Here is a 23,896-nt window from a genome sequence, read left to right as displayed (position 1 = left end):
AGGGCCTAGGTGAGATCACCTGTTATGTGCTCTGCAGTGTCAGGGCATTGATTAAGGCATTTACATGGCTTGCCTGATCAAGGTGACAACCAGGAAATTTGTGAATGGGGATTTCCATTGGTAGTGCCATTGACTGCTAGATAGATGCTTTGGCTGTCTCTCGTTGAACATGGTCATTGTCTGACACTTTGCGGCACTAATGTAATTTGCCACGCATTAACCTGTGCCCAAACCATTGGGTCTTTCCGGATGCTGGCATAGCTTGCTTCACTTGCGAGCTGTTGTGTGTGGAAGTAGAACGGGACATGGTGCCATTCAGTCACCTGCTCATTCACCCCCTCCCTCACCTCCATTCGGGGCTGTAAACAGTCCTTCCAGGTGAGGCAACACTTCACTTGCAAATCTGTGGGGTTCATCTACTGTATCCGATGCAACCCCTCTACATTAGTGAGACTCGACTTAGATTGGGGGTGTCAGGGCGCTGGAGCAGGGAGCCAATCGCAGGCCCAGTACTGTGCACACAGTGATATTAATTGAGTAACAAATCCCAAGGTGCAAAGAAAGTCAGTGTCAAAGTTCATGCAGAGGTCAAAACATCCAGAGAAATCCAAAAACCAGAATCGGGAAACGGGCAGAGTCAATATTCATTCAGATAGAGTACAGTTACAAATGCTGGAAAGGTTCAGGAAAATTCACTGACACAATCTGGCCACGAGCAGGTGAAAACACAGGACTGAAATACACTGAGAATAACCAGAGAGGCAGATGATAGGTGGAGCACGATGAGACACAGGTGGCAGCAATACAGGTAATAATGAGAAACAGATGAGAGACGGAGTACTCAGTAATACAGGGGCCGGAGTAGAGCAGGAGCGGGGACAGGAGCACATGGCAATACAAAACCACAGACTGACAGCCGGGGGAAAACACACAAAAAGACAGTTCAACTGGAGGTACTGACCCGGGGGACCGCTTTGTTGAGCACCTTTGCTCCATCCACAACAAGCAGGATTTCCAGGTGGCCAACTATTTTAATTCCACCTCATATTCTCAGCCCAAGGCCTCCTTTCCTGCTGTGGTGAGGCCATTCTCAGGTTTGAGGGACAACACCTCATATTCTGTCTGGGTAGTCTCCAAACTGATGGCATGAACATTGATTTCTCAAACTTCCGGTAATTATTCCCCCCCCGCGTCTCCTTCCCTCTTCTTCCATTCCCCATTGGCTCCGCTCTCACCTGTCTATCATTTCCCCCAGTGCTCCTCTTCCCATGGTCCACTGTCAGATTCCTTCTTTGTCAGCCCTTCATCTTTCCTCCCAGCTTCCCACTCCATCCCCCTGTCCCACCCATCTGGCTTCACCTTTCGCCTTCTGGCTTGTACTCCTTCCCCTCCCTGCTCCTTCTTACTTCTTCGCCCTCCCTTTCCAGTCCTGATGAAGGATTTCGGCTCAAAACACCAGTTTTTCGTTCCTCTCCACAGATATTGCCTGACCTGCTGAGTTCCTCCAGCATTTTGTGTGTGCGTGTGTGTGTTACTCTGGATTTCCAGCACCTGTAGAACCTCTTGTGCTTGTGTTCATCCCTTTCTTCCTGTTTCCTCGTAAACCCTTACTTCCTCCCTCAGTGCTATCAATCTTCCTCTAACGCATGTCATCAGCTGTGAAGAAGTTGCTCTGTGTGTGGACTCAGGCAAAAGTTGAACTAATTCAAGAACTAACGTCCATTTTACGCTCACGAGGCGGGGATCAGACGGTACCCAAATCGTTCGATTGTTCGTTACTTGCCGTGCCGTGTGAGGAGCTCCTTCGCTCTGCTAGCCCGCAGGTCATCCTTAGGCAAGGTGTAGCACCTGCTCAGAACCCCTTACCCCCTCCGGATCAGGGTCAAGTGAAGCCACGGGAGCAGCTGGTGCTTTTCACAAGTCCTGGTTATGTGATCACTGATGCCAGGCAGACAATCTCTGAAGAGTATTGATAATGGCCGGAGTCTCCTATCTTGTAAAGACAATGCCAGGAGAAGGCAATGACAAACCACTTCTATGGAAAAATTTGTCAAGAACATTTGTGGTCGTAGGACCGTGATGCCCACGTAAGCCAATAGGAGGCATGAAAATATTCTAAGGGTTGCCATGGTCTCAATGGGGTAAATGGCAGGGAGAAAATATGAGAAATTGAGGCAGGGTTTCGACCAAAAAAGTCGACGTATTGTCTCTCCTCTCCCCACCCCTGATATTGCTCTATGTACAGAATTCCTCAGTTTCTCCATATTTCATCATCTGAGGCAGCGACGCCCCCAAATGGCAATATATGGTAATTGCAGCATCTGCAGATTTTCTCCAGTTCAGGGTATAGCAGGCACTCTGATGAGGGTCCAGTGCCCATGTTTAGGCCTTTGGCAGATAAGATTTTGTTTTAAAAGAGCAGCAGACATTCTGTGAGATTAAAATAATGCTGCAGGTTCTTGAGCATTTCAAGTTCAAAATGCTGTAAATTATAATCACGAGATTCTGAATGTGCTGGAAATATTGAGCAATGCATGTGTGTGCACACATACACACACATACACACTCACATATACACACACACATACACACTCACACACACATACACACACACATACACATATACACATACACACATACACACACACATATACACACACACACACATACACACACTCACACACACACACATACATACGCACAGACACACACACTCTCTCTCTGTCTCACATGAAAATGTGAAAGTTTGTAATTGGAAAGGCTGGGTGAAATAGAACCTGGTTTATTCTGAGATAATGTATTCCTGTGTAGAGAGAGCCTTTCCTTACTGAAGAAACTAGATTTGTAAATCAAAGATATGAACCCCAAAGGATCAAAGGGGTCATAGTAAAGGTTAATAAGTCAAACCCTTATAAATTACAAGTACAGTAACCGAATCACATTGAAGAATACGTAGGCCAGAGAGATTTAGTTTAATTTGCCATCGTGTTCGGTACTGATGAGAAGACTAGAACTGGAGGTCATAGGTTTAGGGTGAAAGGTGAAATATTTAAGGGGAATCTGAGGGGGACTTCTTCATTTGGAGGGTGGTGCAAATGTGGAACGAGCTGCCAGCAAAATTGGTGGACGTGGGTTCAACTGGGACATTTAAGAAAAGTTTTGATGGGTACATGATGAGAGGGGTTTGGTCCTGGTATAGGTAGATCCAACCAGGCACAGGTGAGAAGGGTTGAAGGATCTGTATCTGTGATATCCTGTACCTGTGCTGTACTGTTATAGAGTCACAGAAAAGTACAGCACACCCTTTGGCCCATCTAGTCCGTGCTGAGCCATATACACTGTCTACTCCTATCGAACTGTTTGTGTTCACCAGACTGATATCTATTGTCTTTGTTGACAACCATTGTAGCCTAACAGGTTATGGTAGTGTAGGGGTAATTCTGGGGTGTAGAAACCAGGACTATCAATTGAGGGACGTGGGTTCAAATCCCATCACACAGCTGGAGAGTTTATTTATAGAGTGCACAAATGGCCCTTCTGGCACAACAGCCAGTAGCCCACCTATTTAATCCCAGCCTAATCATGGGACAATTTACAGTCACCAATTAACCTACCAACCGGTATGTCTTTGGACTGCGGGTGGAAAATGGCGCACCCAAAGGAAACACACGCGGTCACATGGAGAACATACAAACTCCTTACGCGGGCATCGGAATTGACCTCCGAACTCCAGAAAGCCGAGCTGCAATAGCATTGCGTTAAACATTACGCGCCATGGCGCCCGAGTATGAACTTATACATTTAGCGAGGGGGCTTTGGTAACCGCAGAATTACTGGGTTGCTGACCTGAGAAGGAATCCTGCCATCCTTACACAATATGACGAGCAGAGACTGACAGCTTCAGGGATGCAGGTTCGATCCTGACCCCGGGTGCTGTCCATGTGGAGTTTGCATGTTTTCCCCGTGACCATGTGGGTTTCCTCCGGGTCCTCCAGTCTCCTCCACCTCCTGAAGACCTGGGTATGTGGAATGTTAATTGCCCTTACAGTGTGGGTATGTGGAATGTTAATTGGCGGCTGGGAATTGCCCTTACAGTGTGGGTATGTGGAAGAACCTTGGGGCATTTCAGTATGGCAGTGTGTAAGCAGACACTTGATATCGTTACGCACACTCAAGTTGGTGGGCCAGTTTCAAGGTTCAAAGTTCAAAGTAAATTTATGACCAAAGTACATATATGTCATCATACACTACCCTGAGATTTATTTTCTCGCTGGCATTCGCAGTAGAACAAAGAAATACAATAGAATCAATGAAAATCTACACACTAAGACTGACAAGCAACCAAGGGGAAAAAGGAGACAAACTGCAAATACCATAAATAAATAAGTAGATCGAAAATCAATCACTAATCAGTCAATAAATACATAACAACAGAGAGCACGAGTTGTAGAGTCCTTGAAAGTGAGTCCTAGGTTGTGTTCAGTGATCAATTCTGATATGTTTTGTGACTAATTCAAAGAAAGGCACGGGACTCCGGGAATTGGGGGATAACTTTGTCTTTACTTTAAGCGAAGCCTGCACATACCGCGCGGTAGCTTGATGCAATTAACGTATTTTACATAGAACCTGTAATGAATTATTTAAGCGAACGAGAACGCTGAATCAAACAATATATAAAAAAGATTACTCAAATATTAAATGCACAACAAGTTCAGTGTTAAGATGAGTGAAGTTGTCTGCACTGCTCCAGGAGCCTGATGGTTGCAGGGTAATAACTTCCTGAACCTGCTGGTGTGGTACCTAAGGCTCCTGTACCTCCTGCCTGATGGCCAAAGCAAGACGAGAGCATGGCCTGTACGGTGGGGGTCCCTGATGATGGATGATGCTTTTTTTGTGGCTCCATGATTGAATTTCTGTGCCTCTGTAATTACATGTGACTCCAAAGCCACCGTTATTAATGATGGATAGTGAATAAAGGATAGAAGATAAATGGTGACATTTGCCAGTGGTGTCGTGCACTTTGAGGCGAGTGGTCCCGGGTTCAAATCTGGCCGGCTCCTTGCCTGCTTCTCGTCTGTGCCAGGCTGAGCGTCGAGCTAGCAACTCAGCCTCGAGAAAAACAGACAAAAAACGCGTAGAAAAGAGCAACATCCTGAGTGTGATTTAAAAGCGCATTTGGCTGGGTGTGAAATCTTCTCGATCCTTCCGTAGAAGTTACTTATGTCTCATTTCTCTCCAACCCTCTGCTCATTCCTCCCAGGAGATCCTCCGGTCGGGGGACACGAATCAGGACGGGCAGCTGAACCTGACCGAGTTCACGGAGTACCTGCGGCAAAACGAGAGGAAGCTCAAGCTGATGTTTAAAAGCCTTGACCAGAACGATGATGGTATTTATGACATCAACTGCTCTCAGTAGCTCCAGTTAACTATAGAGTCAGAGGGACATACAGCATAGAACCTGGCCCTTTCGTCCACTGAGTCCATGTGGACCACAAACCAACAACACTAACCTGTGTTCCTACCAACTTCCCCCCACCTCCAGTTCTCATACCTCCCACCTGCACTAGGGGCACTTTAGGGCGATCAGTTAAGACCATAAGACACAGGAGCAGAATTAGACCATTTGGCCCATTGAATCTGCTCCATTATTTCATCACGACACATCCATTTTCCCTCTCAGCCCCAATCTCCTGCCTTCTCCCCGTATCCCTTCATGCCCTGACCAATCAAGAATTTATCAACCTCTGCCTTAAATATACCCAATGGCTTGGCCTTCACAGCCGCCTGTGGCAATGAATTTCACTCTCTGGCTAAAGAAATTCCTCCTCATCTCCATTCTAAAAGGACGCCCCTGTATTCTGAGGCTGTGTTCTCTGATCTTAGACTCCCCCAACAGACGAAACATCCTCACCAAATCTACTCTATCGAGGCCTTTCAACATTTGATAGGTTTCAATGAGTTTCCCCCTTCACTCTTCTGAATTCCAGTAATACAGACCCAGAGCCATCAAACACTCCTCATATGACAAGCCTTTCAATCCTGGAATCATTTTTGTGAACCTCCTTCGAACCCTGTCCAATGTCAGCACATCTTTTCTTGGATAAGGAGCCCAAAACTGCTCAGATTCCTAGTGAGGCCTCACCAGTGCTTCATAACCTCAACATTATATCCTTTAACCCACTGGCCTGTATGTCTTTGGGGAGGAAACAGGATTATCCATGAATAAAGGGAGAACATGTAATGTCAACAAAGACAGCAGCCAAGGTCAGGATTCTGAGATGGCTCTGGGCAACGTAGTGATTCACTGCTCAGAGTTCGTTGTTTTTTAGGTTTTGTTTCGGGCTGTAGAGGTAGTTTTGGGGACAGAGAGGGGAGTTAGGGTTTAGAGAGAGGGATGTGGGGGAATTAGAGGGCAGGCCAGAGTCTAAGTCTTTACTCCGTGTTGGAAGGCCAGTGTTGTGGACGTGGGACATCCGGACACTGGGCTGGATGTTAGTCTGGCAGAGCTGTGTCAGTGTGGGCCAGTGACAAGTCACGCCCAGGGTCAGCGAGTTGTCCGCAGGTTCTGTAGTTAGAGTTCCATGTGGGCAGGCGGAATGCGGTCCGAGGAACCCCTGGGTTTTGTGAATCGGTGAGACTGGAGCTCGAGGCTAGTGTTTCGGCTCATTGAGTCTATCCAGAAGCAAGTCCAGAATTTGAAGCCAAGTGTTTGATGATTGGCAGATTCTTGGGGTCTCTGTTGAGCACCGAGGCCAGAGGGTTGAATTGGAATTTCCAATGTTGAGGCCCGGTCACAGCCCAGAGTCTACTGGGGAGGTCGAACCCCAAAGTCTGCAAGGCTGAGTCCGGTCAGAATCCACTGGAGGCTGGAGACCAAAGAATGTGGCCTGTCCTGGGGTTGGAGGACTCTCTATGTGCATGGGTGGGAGGGAGGAATGGGGCTTGTTTTGCTGTTGTTGTTTTGTTGCTTGTTGTGTTCTGCTGAGCACCGTGAGCGTGGTACGTTGGCGCAGGAATGTGTGATGACAGTCGGGGGCTGGCCTGAGCACAACCTGAGTGTGTGTTAATGCAAATGCTGCATTTCACTGCATGTTTCGGTCTACACATGATAAATAAACTTGAGTCTTGAATCTCAACCTTGAACTTGGATTTCTGACGCTGTGGGGCAGCAGCACCCCCTGCTCTGATGCCCAGCCACTCTACTGACCCTGACCCGAACACACAGTGTTGTCCTTTTTCAAGTACAGAGGATCTTGGTTAATTAGGACACATCGGGACCAGTACATTTTGACCCTACAATTAAGCAGCTGCCCCATTTAGCCAAAGTTTCATGGAAGTAGTTAAAATGGTATAAAAAAGACAAACTATTGTTCAATTGAGTAACAAATTATGAACTTCAATGAATTACAGAACAAATTAGAACACTATTGAAACTACTAAAGAACTATATATCTGTGGTGTTAGTTCCTAATAGTTATTGTTAGAGGAATTCATCCTGTGTACACTGCAGTACTCTTTTGAAAAACATGAACAAAATCAGTGCAGACACCTAGTACAGGTCATGGACTGCCTTCATACAATTTTTGATGGTTGCATCCTCCAAATCTTCACTTTAATTGTAACATTCAAGATAAATTCACAAGTTCTTTGTGGCTCCTAACTTGTTGAAGGAGTAAACAACTCCCCTGGGTTTTTCTGGTATCTCTGAGCCTAAATGCTTGAAACCGCAGTGAACAAAACAGTTCTGAATTGTCTTACTGCTTATTTCTCAACAATTATCCGTGACAAGAATCGCTGCTTTTTGAACGCAGGCACAAGTAACTGATGCTATTTGAGTACGGTGTCGTGTCTAGCGTCCACACAAGTGCTCCCCTCTAATGCTATTTGGAAACTGTTCGGCAACAGTCTCCTGTCCCAATTAAATGGCATGATGTCGCAAATAACAGAAGAGAGCCCTGGCTGTTTTCTTGATGTGTACCTTTTCTTTAAGATTTGTCCCAAATAACCGATGGCTCAATTAACCAGAATCCACTGTGTTTACCGACAGACGACACGAGAAGCAGAAAACTCAACAGGGTTCCAGTCCCATTCAGCCGATTGGTGAGGACATGGCTCATCACATCTTCGTCTCACTAACTGGATTTCACTCTGTGTTTCCTGATTCAGATCTTGCTTCCTATCCCCTTTCTAAGAATTCATCCTGGAGACTGGAACCACATTAACTGCCCAAGACAAACTGCCCCCAGGAATATTGATCAGCCTTCTTGAATGGTGACGGTCCTTGTGGTGAAGGTGTTTGCATGGTGCTGTTGAGTGTGGAACTCAGGACTTGCCCCAAGCTATAATGAAAGAGCAGCTCAATATTTCCAGCAGTATGTGACTTGGAAACGTAAAGATTGCAGTTTCCCCACCAGAACCAAGACACAGGAGCAGGGACCTCCCAATCCTACTCTGCCATTCAATAGACAATAGACAACAGGTGCAGGAGTAGGCCATTCGGCCCTTCGAGCCAGCACCGCCATTCACTGTGATCATGGCTGATCATCCACTATCAGTATCCAGTTCCTGCCTTATCCCCATAACCTTTGATTCCGCTATCTTTAAGAGCTCTATCCATCTCTTTCTTGAAAGCATCCAGAGACTTGGCCTCCACAGCCTTCTGGGGCAGAGCATTCCACATATCCACCACTCTCCGGGTGAAAAAGTTTTTCCTCAACTCCGTTCTAAATGGCCTACCCCTAATTCTTAAACTGTGGCCTCTGGTTCTGGACTCACCCATCACCGGGAACGTGCTTCCTGCCTCCAGCGTATCCAATCCCTTAATAATCTTATATGTTTCAATAAGATCCCCTCTCAGCCTTCTAAATTCCAGAGTATACAAGCCCAGTCGCTCCAATCTTTCGACATATGACAGTCCCGCCATCCCGGGAATTAACCTTGTGAACCTACGCTGCACTCCCTCAATAGCAAGAATGGCCTTCCTCAAATTTGGAGACCAAAACTGCACACAGTACTCCAGGTGTGGTCTCACCAGGGCCCTGTACAGCTGCAGAAGGACCTCCTTGCTCTTATACTCAATTCCCCTTGTTATGAAGGCCAGCATGCCATTAGCTTTCTTCACAGCCTGCTGTACTTGCATGCTTGCTTTCAGTGACCGTGACTAGAGTGACTGTTGGTCTCCATAAGATTGTACGACACAGGAGCAGAGTTAGGGCACTCAGCCTCTCAAGTTTGAGTTCCGCTTTCTGCCTGTTTCCCATAACCCTTGATTGTCCTGTGTTCAAAGTATATCTCTCCCTCAGCCTTAAATGGCTGAGCATCTAGGGCAATGAATTCCATACTCATAGCCCTTCGAGACAAGAAATTCCTCTTCGTCTCAGTCTTAAATGAGTGAACTTTTATCTTGTGGCTATTCCCCGTGGTGTCAGAGACCTCTACCAGAGTGAACATCCTCACATCACCAATGGGCTGAAAATCTTACTGCATGAAGATCCCCTGTCGTTTTCATAAACGTCCAAAGAAAAGGGGCACACTTTTACGGAAGACCTGCCAGGTACGCCATCAAGGCATCACGCCCTGGCGGTGTACCTGGCAGGGTACTGAAAACCTGTGCCAACCAACTGGTGAGAGTGTTCAAGGATATCTTCAACCACTCATTGCTGTGGTCAGAGGTTCACGCCTGCTTCAAAAGGGCATCAGTCGTATCAGGCCCCAAAAAGAGCTGGCTTAATGTCTTTCATCTGGTAGCTGTCACATCTGCTGTGATTAAATGCTTTGACTGGTGCTTACGTTACCTCCTGCTTGAGCTGTGGACGCACTGCAGTCTGCCGAGCACTGCAACAGGTCTACAGCAGATGCAGTCTCGCTGGCTCCCTACCCAGCCTTGGACCAACTAGACACAGCAGTATCTGCATCAGGCTACCGTTTATCAATCACCGCTCAGCACTCAACACCATCGTCTCCCCGGTGCTGATCAGCCAGCTTCAAAACCTGGGCCTCCGTATCTCCCTCTGCAACTGGACCTTTGCCTTCCTCACTGGGAGACGAGAGTCATTATGGATCGTTAATGTCACTTCCTCCGCACTGACGCTCAACACAGGAGCCGCTGAAGGATGCGTGGCCAGCCCACCGCGATACCCTCTCTGCACCCTTGACTGTGCGGCCGGGCACAGCTCAGACTCCGTCTACAAGTTCACAGCTAGCACCGAGTTGGTGGTAGGAACTCAGATGGTGAGGAGGGGGCTTCAGCTGCAAAATAGGCCAGCTAGTCGAGCAGCAACGCAACAACCTTGCCCCTAACATTAGCAAGACCAAGGACCGGATTGTGGACTTTAGGAAGGGCGAGTAAAGGAACACACACCTGTCCTCAGCAGTGGAAAGGGTGAGCAGTTTCAAATTCCCGACCATCAGCGTTTCAGAGGATAAATCCTGGGCCCAACATATTGATTCAGTCATGGAGAAGGCACGACAGTGGCTATACTTCATTAGGAGTTTGAAGAGATTTACTGTGTAACCAAAGACGCTCGTAAATCTCTGCAGATGTTCTGTGGAGGATTCTGCACTGTTTGGTGTGGAGGCTCCGATGCCCAGGGTCGGAAGAGGCCGCAAAGGGTTGGGGACTCGGCTAGGTCCTTTCTGGCACCAGACCTCCCCACCACTGAGGATATCTTCAGGAGGCGATGCCTCAGGACGGTAACACCCACCACGAAGGGCCCCTCACCGTCCAGGACATACTACCATCTGGGAACAGGTACGGGAGCCTGAAGACCCACACTGAACAACTTGGGGACATCTTCTCCTCTTCCACCACCAAATTTCTGAATGATCCAGGACCACGACTTCTGCATCATTTACTCTTATATGGTAACTCATCATAATTTGTTATTCCTGCATTGCTGGCCAAAAATAACAAATTTCACTGTTAATTTCAGTGCCAAAAATTCTGATTCTGATCTTTAACTCCTTTATCCCTGAATTCAACTGGGTGCACTCTCAGTTCACTGTCTCCATCCTTCCTTAACTAAGAAGATCAGACCTATATGCGGTGCCCCAAGTGTGACCTTGGCTAAACTTTGTTCAATTTTAGCAAGACCTCCCGACTTTTTGTATTCCAAAGCCTTTGCAAGAAAGCTCACGTCGTGCTTGCCTTTCTAGATACTTGCTATGTTCCAAGGTGTCAGCCGTGCTTGTTCTCCTGGGACCGGAGGAAACTTGTTTTTGCTCCATTTGAATGGTCTGGGCTGGGTGGCCTCACTGTATTTGTCCTGGCCTTCTACTATTCCTTCTTCAGCTTGAAAGGTGCTAGGATGGATGAAAGGGTTGAGGGCAAAGTCATTGCCAGGAAATACTCTGTGCCAACTGAAAGAGATTGTGGGGGGGGGGGGGGGTGATAGATAAAATCGTGGTCTTGTAACCTATTGGCCAGAACTAATAATTCATGAGTTTACATCCTACAAAAGCACCTGGGGATTTTAAATGGCTCACGGCTCCATGAATTTGGATTTGAAATGGACCTGTCTGTGTGGCGTTTGCATCTTCTCTCTGAGACCACTGGGTCCCTCTGGGTGCTCTGGGTTAACTGGCTGCTGTGAATGGCCACCAAGGAGAGGTGGGGGGTTGAATCAGGTTGGTCAAGTGAGCGGGGAACAGGTTACAGGGAAATAATTGGGGGCCACAGTAGCGTAACGGTTAGCACCACATAATTACAGCTCAGGGAGTTGGAGTTCAGAGTTCAATTCCCACTGCTGTCTGTAAGGAGTTTGTACGTGCTCCCTGTGACCGCGTGCATTTCCTCCAGGTGCTACAGTTTCCTCCCACAATCCAAAGAGGTACCAGTTGGTAGGTTAATTGGTCATGGTAAATTGTCCTGTGATTGGACTCGTGTGTGTTGGTGGGCGGTGCAAATCGCTGGCCGGAGTTTCTGTTTTGCACTGTATCTCTAAATCAGATAGAGGGATAAATAAGTTGGGGACTGTACCAGTTGAGGTTGCTCTGAGAGCCAGTATAGACTTGTTAGGCCAAATGGCCTCCTATATTGTAAGGAAGTATTAATATCCATTTGTAATGGTGACCATGAATTGTTGCAAGGACCCTCCGATTCATTGAGGAAAGGACTTGCTCTCCTCACCCAATCTGACTGATGTGTGGCAATGCAGTGACTGCTCTCTGTTTGGGATATTTAAAGAATATTGATACTGCCCTCACCCGCATCTCCTCCATTTCCCAAACATCCATCCTCACTCCATCTTCCCGCTGCCTTAGCAGTGATAGAGTTCCTCTTGTCCTCACCTACCGCCCCGTCAGCCTCTGCGTCCAATGCATCACTCTCCACAACTTTCGCCATCTCCTCAGGGATCCTAACACGAAACATACCTTTACCATCCCCTCCCTCAGCTTTCTGCAGGGATTGCTCCCTCCGCAATTCCCTCGTCCATTCGTCCCTCCCGACTAAACTCCCTCCAAGCATTTATCCTGTCACACGGCCTAAGGGCTGCACCTGCCCACTCGCCTCCTCCCTCACCTCCAGCCAGGGCCCCCGAGCAGCCGGTCCTGGTGAGGCAATGCTTCCCCTGTGAATCTGCCAGGACCATCTATTGTATCTGCTGCTCCCGTACATTGGCGAGACCCGTCGTAAATTGGGAGACCGCATCGTCCAGCGCCTCTGCGCCATCCACCACAAGCGGAACTCCCTGGTGGCCCGACATTCTAACGACGTTACCCATTTCCCATTCTGACGTGTTGGTCCATGGCCTCCTCTTGCGCCATGATGAGACCACACTCAGGGTGGAGGGGCAACACCTCATATTTCATCCGCGTAGCCTCCGAACTGATGGCATGAATATTGATTTCTCTTTCCGGTAGAGAAAATTTCCTCCCCGTTCCCTCTTCTCGTCCCCACACTGGCCTCTTACCTCTTCTCGTCTGCCTATCACTTCCCCGTCTGTGTCCCCCTCCTTCCCTTTTTCCCATGGTCCACTCTGCTCTCCCATCAGATCCCTTCCTCTGCAGCCCTCTACCTTTCCTACCCTCCCGGCTTCACCTACCACCTTCTAGCCAACCTCCTCCTCCCCTCACATTCTTATTTTGGCGTCTTCCCCCTTCCTTTTCATCTGTGAGAAGGATCTCAGCTGGAAACGTAGACTGCTTATTCATTTCCATAGATCTGCCTGGCCTGCTGAGATGCTTTAGTATTGTGAGTGTCTGTTGTTTTAAAGAAGGCATGTCTGGAATTAATTAAACTAAAATAACCAGAAATGCTTCCCATCTGGCCTACTTCAGCCTGTCTTTTCTTTCGTGTTGTGGTGCCTTTGACCAGGTGAAATCGACGCCTATGAGATTCAGCAGGCACTCTTGAACCAGGGCATCACGATCACTCGCCAGCAAGCCGAGAAGATCTTGCTGAGGTAAGACGCGGAGCGCGGTGAGCCAGGGATCTCACTTCGTGACGGTCCTCTCCCCATTCCATCTCGGACAATGCGGCTGTAACTGGTGAGCAATTCCTCACCCCCCCTCCAGTCGTACACCCCCCTTTCCCACCCCTCACTTAGCCCAACTCAACAATACTCTCGTTCTAGGCACTTAGCGTCCCCATTGAGAGAAAACAGGCAGAGATCGAGTGGGAAACGGAGACTTTATCCCAGGGTGGAAAGGGCATAATTTAAAGGTGTTGGGAGGAAGTAGAGGGGAGATGTCAGAGGTGATTTTTACACATAGAATGGTGTGTGCAATGTAATTCTGTGTGGGGGTGGGCGGGTGGGTAAAGGCAGATACATAACAGACATTTAAGAAACTCCTGGATAGGCACACAGGTGATGGAAAATTGAGGAGCAAAGGGTAAGGGTTAGAGTGAGCTTGGAGTACAAACCCTGCCTCCCTTCATCTGGTAGCTGTGGGAACGTTTCTATCCAACCAAGAGAACTTTGTGTTCCATCTGAGAGAGAGCAACCCTCTGCGCTGACCTGCTAGTCCCATTCGATAGAGCAGCTCTCCCTCCGACACTGAGACACTCCCTCGGTACCGTCCCTCCGACAGTGAGACACTCCCTCGGTACCGTCCCCCCGACAGTGAGACACTCCCTCGGTACCGTCCCCCCGACAGTGAGACACTCCCTCGGTACCGTCCCCCCGACAGTGTGACACTCCCTCGGTACCGTCCCCCCGACAGTGAGACACTCCCTCGGTACCGTCCCTCCGACAGTGTGACACTCCCTCGGTACCGTCCCTCCGACAGTGAGACACTCCCTCGGTACCGTCCCTCCGACAGTGAGACACTCCCTCGGTACCGTCCCTCCGACACTGAGACACTCCCTCGGTACCGTCCCTCCGACAGTGAGACACTCCCTCGGTACCGTCCCTCCGACAGTGAGACACTCCCTCGGTACCGTCCCTCCGACAGTGTGACACTCCCTCGGTACCGTCCCTCCGACAGTGAGACACTCCCTCAGTACTGTCCCTCCGACAGTGTGCCTCCCCCATTCCTCATCGGTGTTTTGCTCCTTTGTTCATAATATGAAACTGTGTTTTTCTCTTATCTCAGCACAATGACGTGATCAAATACAACGCAGTTACAATGGGGCGATACATTAGTGTAGTGGTTATTACAACGCTTTACAGTCCTGGCGACCCAGGTGCAGTTCCCGCTGCAGCCTGTTTGGAGTTTGTGTGTTTTCTGGGTGCTACAGTTTCCAAAGACCTAGTGGTTGGTCGGTTATTTGGTCGTTGTAAATTGTCCTGTGATTAGGCTCAGATTAAATTGGGGGATGCTGCTTGGCTCAGCTTGAGGGACTGGAAGGGCCTACTTCCTGCTGTGTCTCAATCAATAAACACAGAAACTGCATCTTATCATTACGTCTCCCTGTCTCGCCCATCCCCAAATCAGTCCCCGAAGACTGGATGGAGAGCTCAGTATGCTGTTGAAATGTGTCAAGAAATGACCCCTCAAGTCAAGAGGTTTCTTTCAGAAGACTGAATTGATTCACAAAATCTGTGTATAAAGTGGACGTGAAAGTCAATCTTTCTTCTCATATACGTACGTAGCGGAAAGCCATGTAACATATACACAAAAATGATTCCAGGATTGAATGGCTGGAACACTTGATGTCTCTGGGCTTATGTTCACTGGAATTCAGAAGAATGAAGGGTGACCTAATTGAAACCTATCGAATATTGAAAGGCCTTGATAGAGTGGATGTGGTAAGGATGTGTTCTGTGGTGGGAGAGGACACAGTCTCACAATAGAGGGCATCCTTTTAGAATGGAGATGAGGAAGAATTTCTTTAGCCAGAGGGTGATGAATCTGTGGAATTCTTTGCCACAGGTGGCTGTGGAGGCCAAGTCTTTATGTACATTTAAGGCAGTGGCTTGTAGGTTCTTGATTGGTCAGGGCATGAAGTGACACGAGAAGGCAGGAGATTAGGGCTGAGAGGAAAATTGGATCAGCCATGGTGAAATGTTGGAGCAGACTCAATGGGTCGAATGGCCTAATTCAGCTCCTATATCTTATGGTCTATATGTAAGTGATTGATAAGTTCGTACCCTAAGGTAGAAGGAGATGAGTTATACAGCTCTCGTTACATGCTCTTGTGGTTCAACTCTTTGAGTGATTATGTAGAAAGTTTGAAGTTAATAACTCATCTCCGTCTACCTTAGGCCACGAACTTATCAACCACCCCCGCTGTGGACCACTTTCTGGAGGTCCAAGACGCTGACTTCTACAAAGAAGGTATCCATATGCTCCACGACTGCTGGACTAAGTGTGTAAATGTAGGAGGGGACTATGTTGGGAAAAATAAATGTGCTCGGTTTTCTAAAATTGACTCCTTCTACCTTAGGCCACAAACGTATCAATCACCCCTCGTATGATGTTAAAATATGTAACATGCACATATTAGTCATGCACATACAACAGTGTAGTTAGCTGAAGGAACCAGCTGCACAGATTGTAGTGATTCTGTGCCTCTTTATATTTCCCTGTGTAGAGTGGACAAAGGTATCCACCCTCAAGCACATTACAGTGGGTTGGAAGGAGACATTGGCGGCAGAGGATGGAGCCATTGTACAATTGCTATTGACACTAAATTTTCTGAAGGTTTCTCCAATTTCTCCCTCAGTATGGACAAGGATGGGACGATTACAGTGGACTGGACTGAATTTCGAGACCATTTCATCTTTAACCCACTCTCTAAAATGGAGGAGATTGTGGAACTCTGGAAACACTCGACGGTAAGTGCAATACCCGGTGTTAAAGATGTCCCCACATGTTGCTGGCCAAGTGGGCTTTCAACCTGAATTGCATTCCTGAGGATGTTATAAAGCATTCCACCCAGGCCCCCCCCCCCCCACCCGGCTTCTGTCGTTGGTCATCTGCCCATCCTCGTGATATCCTCTTCGCTTCTTCCTGCTATTGGTTGTCTAAGTTGACTGGGCGTCCCTGTGTCCCCATTGCCGGCAGCCCCGTGGATTTGTTATGCTTGCATGACGTGCCTTCACTCCAATAATGATTGGTTCAAAAGTTGAGAATATGTATTTCCATCCTTTATTGCCAATTAGCAAACGTATGATCTTGAAGCGACGAAGCTTAAGCGTACCCAAATGTAAGCTAAGCGTAATTAATCGTCAGCAAAAGATATGACCTCCGCTGGTCCCCAGCGACTGCAAACTGCGATGAACAAAGCACAGGAATTCGTGACTTATTCCCTTTGCATTTACCACGCTCCCACTCATGTGACTGGTTACCATGATAAATGCACAACACATAATACGATACAGATAGAGAGCAGATACATGGCTCCTATACATCCATTGGTCAGCTGACATGTCCATCACAATGTTGTTCTATTTGCCTCATTCATTCAGAAAATGATTCTCCAAACATCGCTCCCATTCCGGCAGCCCTAATTCTCAGTCATTTTCTAAGCCAGTTGATGAAAGACCCATAGCTGTTTTCATTTATCCAGCTGTCTCCCCTCTGGTACTTCAATGTCCTTGAAGATAATCTTTGATTCCTGAAGACTTCAGTCCTGGAGGTTTGGCCACCTTGCTGACCCCTGACCCAAAGAGGCCATAGGAAGTACCCAGTCACCACCTGTATAGGTATTGGTTCCACTTGCACTGAACTGACACTGAGAGCAGATTTGTTCACTGTCTCTCTCTTTAATAATCAATGTGTGACACCAACATTAGTTACTGTAACACAAGAGGAGGCTGCTCAGCCCATCGGGTCCATACTAACCCCTGACAGATTAATCACATTATTCACCTCTTACTTTCCTGTGTTTCCCCACAATGTTACCTCTCTCTCGCATGCCCGTCAGCTCTCCTTTGGTTCTCTTTGCTATTAACCAATACCAAGGGGAAACTTGCACTGGCCAATTGATCTACCTTGGGATGTGTGCGGAAACTGAAGCAGTCGCGGAGGGAGCGTGCGTGCGCAGGTACAGAGAGTGCCTGAGGTCAGGATTGAATCGAGGATCTCGGAACTGCGAGGCAGCGACCCCCCTGTGCTGTCCTACTGAAGTAGGGCTTCAGGAGACCCGGAGTGAGCCACGGGCACACACTGAGCCAGCACGGACTAGCTCTGCCATTGTATGGAACCCCTTTTCTCGGTGAATCACAGATCTTGGCTTGTAGGTTGGAACCTGAGGTTGAACTACTCTGTATTTTTAATAGGGTGTGAGCATGTAGAAGGATGCAGGAAGTCGGGATGGTTGGGGGGGGGGGTAAAACATGATATAAGATCAAACATCTTGCATGTCTTGAAAATAGTAGAAATCTGGATTATTAAAAATAACAGAAAATGCAGGTCAGGCAGCATCTGCGGAGAGAGAAAAACAGAGTTAACATTTCGGGTTGATGTGTTGGTTGGTGATGAAGTACAGAAACAGGTCTCTGTGTCTCTCAGCTGGTCCAGATTTCTGGTAGGGGCTGTGTTGTATGACGTGGTCTTTGATCATGATAGTTCTTGGCAAATTTTTCTACGGAAGTGGTTTGCCATTGTCTTCTTCTGGGCAGTGTCTTTACAAGACAGGTGACCCCAGCCATTATCAATATTCTCCGGAGATGGTGTGCCTGTTGTCAGTGGTCACGTAACCAGGACTTGTGATAAGCACCAGCTGCTCATACGACCGTTTACCATAGTTAAGCAGATGCTACAACTTGCCCGAGGGTGACCTGCAGGCTAGCGGAGGGAAGGAGCACCTTACACCTCCTGCAGTGGAGACCTATCTCCACCCCACCACCCCGTGGCCCCGTAATTGCCCCTAGGTGAGTGGAAGGTTCTGGGGAGAGTTGAGGGAATGTGAGGAAAATAAATCAGAGTCGGTGTTATTGCAGAATGGGATCTCTCTGTGACCCAGAATAGACTTGATGACTGAAATGACCTCCTCCTGTTTTGAATGGAAATAGAACATCGAACGTAGAACAGTACAGCACAGGAACAGGCCATTCGGCCCACAATGTTGTGCTAAACCTGCTAAAAAGCGAATCAAAAACCCTCAAAAACTAATCCCTCTTACCTACACCATGTCCATGTCCCTCAATTTTCCTCACATCCACGTACCTGTCCAAACATCTCTTAAAAGCCTCTAATGGATTTGCCTCTACCACCATACCAGGCATCCATGACTCTCTAAGTAAAAAACTTATGCCTCACATCCCCTTCAAACATACCCCCTCTCACCTACATAGATGCTGTCTGGTATTAGATATTTATATCCTGGGAAACGGATACGCCTTATTTACTTTATCTGTGCCTCTCATAATCTTGGAAACCTCTATCAGATCTCCCCTCAGCCTCTGCCGCTCCAGAGAAAACGCCACAAGTTTATCCAGCCTCTTGTGATAGCCCGTGCCCTCTAAACCAGGCAGCATCCTGCTAAACCTCTTCTGCACCCTCTCTGAAGCCTCAACACCCTTCCTATAGGGGAGTGACCATAACTGTACGCAGTTCTCCAGATGTGGCCTAAACAGAGTTTTAAAAAGTTGCAACTTTCTAATATGGAGATCAGTCTCGGTTATCTAAACACTGGTAGGAAGGGGTGATATGTAAATAAATTCCAGCCACGGTGCTGTATTGACCCTGATAATTGTGGCTAATCGTACTGCAATTCTATCCTCTTGCCTTTTGTCCAAATCCTTACAGTCTTTGCCTCAGGGCGATCCCTCCGTCATGAGACTAAAATCCACCTCTGTCTCTGGCAGCGGGAGGGGAGCTCCAGGTTTGGAACTGCTGGTGGTGTTAATTCCCTGCGTGATAAAGACAAAGTGGACAGCTTCATTTCTATATCACCTTTTATATCCCTTTCAGGACTTCCAAAACCTTTCATTGCCATTGAAGTAGGCAGAACACACGCAGCAGAATCCTATAAACAGCAACGGGATCCACAGCAGATAATCCATTTTTATTGAGCTCAATGTAGGATAAATACTGGCCAAGACACAAAGGAAAGCTTGTCAAATCTTCCCCAGAATGGTGCATTGGGATCTCTTACACCCACCCAAGGGAGTAAGCGGGGCTTCTCTTTACCCTAAGGTGAGAAAGACCACAACTCTGTCCGTGTGGCTTTCCTTTGGTACGGATCTGGAGCGATGGCCTGGACTTCTGCATTCAGGCCCCCAGCCTTGGAATTCAGCCACCAATCTCCTGAGCTAGACGTGAGAGTCTGAAGCTGACAACTTCAGAGTTATGACTGCCTTATACCCCAACACTCAACCAGCTCAGGAGACACAAGAGATGCAGATGCAGGAGGAACTCAGCAGGTCATGTAGCATCTGTGGGAGGAAAGAAATTGTCTTTGTTTCGGGTTGAAACCCTGCATCAGGGTTCCTTTCCCCCACTGATGCTGCTACACTCACCAAATTCCTCCAGCAGGTTGCTGTTCCAGATTACAGTCCTAATGCAGGGTTAGGACCCAAAATATCAACATTTCCTTTCCCCCCACAGATGTTGATGACCTACTGAATTGCTGCGGCAGATTGTTTGCTGTTGAACTAACTCAAGCCCCTTTAAATAGAAAGATGACGTTACCTAAACTCTGCAAACTTGACTTACAGTTCTTGGACATCGGGGAGTCCTTGACCATTGTGGATGAATTCTCAGAGACGGAAAGAAAGACTGGGACCTGGTGGAGGCAGCTCTTGGCAGGAGCGATTGCCGGCGCTGTGTCCCGCACCTGCACGGCACCCCTGGACCGGATGAAGATCTACATGCAGGTGAAGTTGGGTTCGTGGCGAAAGGAGCCAGAAGCAGGGTGGTCACAGTGGGCGGGCACAGTGACTAACACCGGGCACGGTGACCCTGAGGTGTGAAGCAGCTGTCCTGGATTCATTGATCTGAAACGAGCGACCTAATGGAGCCACTGATCTGGAACTAGTGACCTAGAGCCAGCGATCTAGCACTGGTGATCTGGGGTCAACAATCTGGAATTGATATGGAACAAGTGATCTGTAATCAGTAATCTATAACTGGTGATCTGCAACCAGTAAGTCTGGAGTTAGTAAACAGGAGTCAGTGTTGGTTTGTAAGTGACTGTATGAATCCAATGATCTGTAGATGCTCCAGTAGTGTTGATATGGATCTATGGATCTATCTATCCAATGCAATGAACGCGCACTACCCAATTATACCCATGTGACCTATTAAGCTGCTAACCCGTACGCAGTACCAGGAGGAAACCCACACAGTCATGGGGAGAACATACAAGCTCCTAACAGACAGTGGCAGAATTGAACCAGAGTCGCTGGCACTGTTATCATGTTATGCTAACCTCTACGCGACCATGCTCTCCCTAGAGATCTGGGTATGGTGATCTAGACCGCACGATCCAGCCAGGGTCGGGTAGTCTTTTGGGAAATCAGGATCTGCTGGTCAATGTCCTATGATCTGATTCCAAGGATGTGGATTCTGTGAGCTGGGTCCGTTCGTCTGAATCTGCCAAGCTGGGTCCTGTGATCCGGCTCGACATCGCTGTCCTCTCCCTCTGTAGAAAGTCTTGGCACCAGGGTAGGTGGGGCCGTCATCTCAGGCTGAGCCACTGCTCATTCGATATGTTGACTGCACTCACTCCAGAGTACAGGAACGTTAACAGCCCTGGGTAAGGATCAGTCGCTCTCTTTTCTCCAGGTCTTTGCGGCTAAGCGGAAGTTGAACCTGGCTGGTGTTTGGAAGATGATGGTGGCAGAGGGAGGATACTTATCCCTGTGGCGAGGGAATGGGGTCAACGTGCTGAAAATCACCCCGGAGACTGGCATCAAATTCATGGCCTATGAACAGGTACTGCAAGGGGTTTGAGAGAGTGGAGACTTTGGAGACAGGAGAGGAAGGGAAAGGGTGATGCGATGGACTCGGAGAAGTAGGAAAGAGTATTTGGGTATTGTGAGCAGTTTTGGCCACCTTGGTTAAGAAAGGATGTGTTGGCATTGGAGAGGATCCAGAGAAGGTTCACGAGAATGATCCTGGGAATGAAAGGGTTAATGTGTGAGGAGTCTTTGATGACTCTGGGCTTATACTCGCTGGAGTTTAGAAGAAGGCAGGGGTTGCCAGTGGGGGTGGGGGGAGGATCTCATTGAAACGTATTGAATATTGAAAGCCCAGATAAAGTGAGTGTGGAGAGGATATTTCCTGTAATGGGAGAGTGCAGGACCAGAGGGCACAGCCTCAGAAAACAAGGACGTCCCTTTACAGCAGAGGGAACTTCTTTAGCCAGGGGGTGGTGAATCTGTAGAGTTCCTTACCACAGACAGCTGTGGAGGCCAAGTCATTGGGTATTCTAAAGCAGATGCTGATAGGTTTTTGAATAATAGGGGTATAACATGTTGCGGCGGGGATGGGGAGGCAGGAGGATGGGATTGAGAGGGATAGAGGGATAATAAATCACCTATGATGGAACAGCAGAACAGACTCGGGCCGAATGTACTAATTCTGCTCCTATGTCTTAAGCAGTAGGGGATGATAGACTGAGTGAGATGTGGTATAAGAAGGGTGTGTGAAGGGGGGAAGGAGGAGGAATAACAAGATTTGTAAGGTGCAGCTTAGAAGGGTGTGTGGGGACCCTTCCAGAGGGATAGGGGAAGGAGGGCAGCAGGAGTGAGGGAGGCAGAGGGATTGTGGGGAGAGGAACTCTCAAATAATTTCACCTTGAGATCTTTCCATCACATAAGATCTGTAAGCATTTTGTTTCCTGTTGCCCTTACAAAGCACAAAGTAAGTTTTATTATCAACATACATATATGTCACCATATACAACCCTGAGATTCATTTTCCTGCGGGCATACTCAGCAAATCTATAGAATAGTAACTCTAACAGGATCAATGAAAGATCAGCCAGAGTGCAGAAGACAACAAACTGTGCAAATATAAATAAATAGCAATAAATGAGAGCATGAGATAATGAGACAGAGTCCTTAAAGTGAGATCATAGGTTGTGGGAATATCTCAATGGATGGGCAACTGAGTGTAGTTGTTCGCTTTGTTCGAGAGCCTGATGGTTTAAGGGTAGTAACAGTTCTTGGTGGGTGCTGCAAGTCCTGAGGCTCTTGTATCTTCTACCTGATGCCAGCAGCCATCATGTAAAAGGTGCGGGAGTGCCAGCTAGTAATCCAGTAATCTCCTGTCAACACTGTCAGTGGGCAATGCTTCGTCTGGACCATAAGCACCCAGGCCAATGCCGCGATACAACCGTGAGACCGCCAGTTAGGTCAGATGAGACGTTAATGGAAGACCTTGTCTGCTCTCTCGGTGGGGTCAGGAGGTCGTGGCTGGGAAGAATAAGTGATCCCACAGTTCTGTTTAGAACGGGAGGTTTCCTGTGGGCCTCAGGGCCAGCACTTGTGGATTGACAAAGCTGATAATTGTATTGTTATCCCGTTACTTTTTTCTGGGCTCTTTCTGTACATATTTAGGCCACTGTGTTTCCTGAGGTCACAGCAGGAACCACACTCCGAATGTATTTATTGTCAATAAATCTGGGATACCCTGAGTTTTTCCAGAGGCTTCAAGGCTGCAGGTCAATGTCTGATTGATGCACCCACCAGTTCTGTTAGTCAAGTCAAAACATTTCACAAATGCCCTTGAGAAGGACGCCTTTATCAGGGTGGTATAGGGGCTATTCAGCCCATCCTAGCTGTGCTGGCCCTCTGAAAGAATGCTCCACTCTCCCACTGTTCTTCTCTTCTATTCCCAATGAGTGAACTTCTGTCATGTGGCATCACGTAGGCAGTCTGCTGCTAAGGTTTTCTTCTTTATAACCTCAAAACAGTATAAGAAGATCTTCCTTGTCCAGAAGTCCACACTGGAGGTGCATGAGCGGTTCATTGCGGGATCCCTCGCTGGCGTCACCAGTCAGACACTCATCTTCCCGATGGAGGTAAGCAAGTTCAAGGGCCCCGGGAACTGAGTTCGGTAAAACTCCGAGAATCTGTCATCCAACCACGCAGGAATCCTGACGGTTCAGCGCCTGGGTCAGGAGGTAGTGTTTTCCATCGTGGTGAAGAACTGTGGGCAGCTCTGGGCACGGCAGTACAGGAAGGACATGGAGGTTTTGGAAAAGGAGCAGGAGAGGTTGACTGGGATTGTGCTTGGATTAATCAGGTGCAAGGAGAAACAAGGCTGGACCAGCTTGGGACCAACTGGGATTCTGCTTGGATTAGAGATGCATTAGGAATAAGGAGAAACAAGGCTGGACCAACTCTGTGTGGTTTCCTCCAAAGTGCCAGAGGTGGAGGGGCAACCGAACAGTGGTTTATAAATAATAAGATGGAAGTCTCCTTCCCAGGGCAGAAATAGCAAATACTGGAGCCCAGGGGTGAGTGGGGGAAAGTTTAAAGGAGATGTGCAGGGTAGTGTTTTTTTTACACAGGGAGTGATAGCTGCCTGGAATACACCGCCGGGGCGGTGGAAGCAT

General features: G+C 47.9%; 1 protein-coding gene across 1 annotated transcript in view; it reads left to right on the top strand.

Annotated features, from left to right (window-relative positions):
* Positions 1-23,896, top strand: part of LOC134339469 (mitochondrial adenyl nucleotide antiporter SLC25A24-like) — a 60,046-nt gene that overhangs the window by 10,784 nt on the left and 25,366 nt on the right. The window contains exons 2-7 of the mRNA XM_063036007.1: positions 5,261-5,387; positions 13,316-13,403; positions 16,109-16,220; positions 20,049-20,207; positions 21,118-21,267; positions 23,252-23,359. Of these exons, the coding sequence (XP_062892077.1) occupies positions 5,261-5,387; positions 13,316-13,403; positions 16,109-16,220; positions 20,049-20,207; positions 21,118-21,267; positions 23,252-23,359 (744 nt within the window). The remainder of the gene's footprint in view (positions 1-5,260; positions 5,388-13,315; positions 13,404-16,108; positions 16,221-20,048; positions 20,208-21,117; positions 21,268-23,251; positions 23,360-23,896) is intronic.

This window comes from Mobula hypostoma, chromosome 29 (assembly GCF_963921235.1).
Source record: "Mobula hypostoma chromosome 29, sMobHyp1.1, whole genome shotgun sequence".
Lineage (NCBI taxonomy): Eukaryota > Metazoa > Chordata > Chondrichthyes > Myliobatiformes > Myliobatidae > Mobula > Mobula hypostoma.
This window is presented reverse-complemented; position numbering and strand designations above follow the sequence as displayed.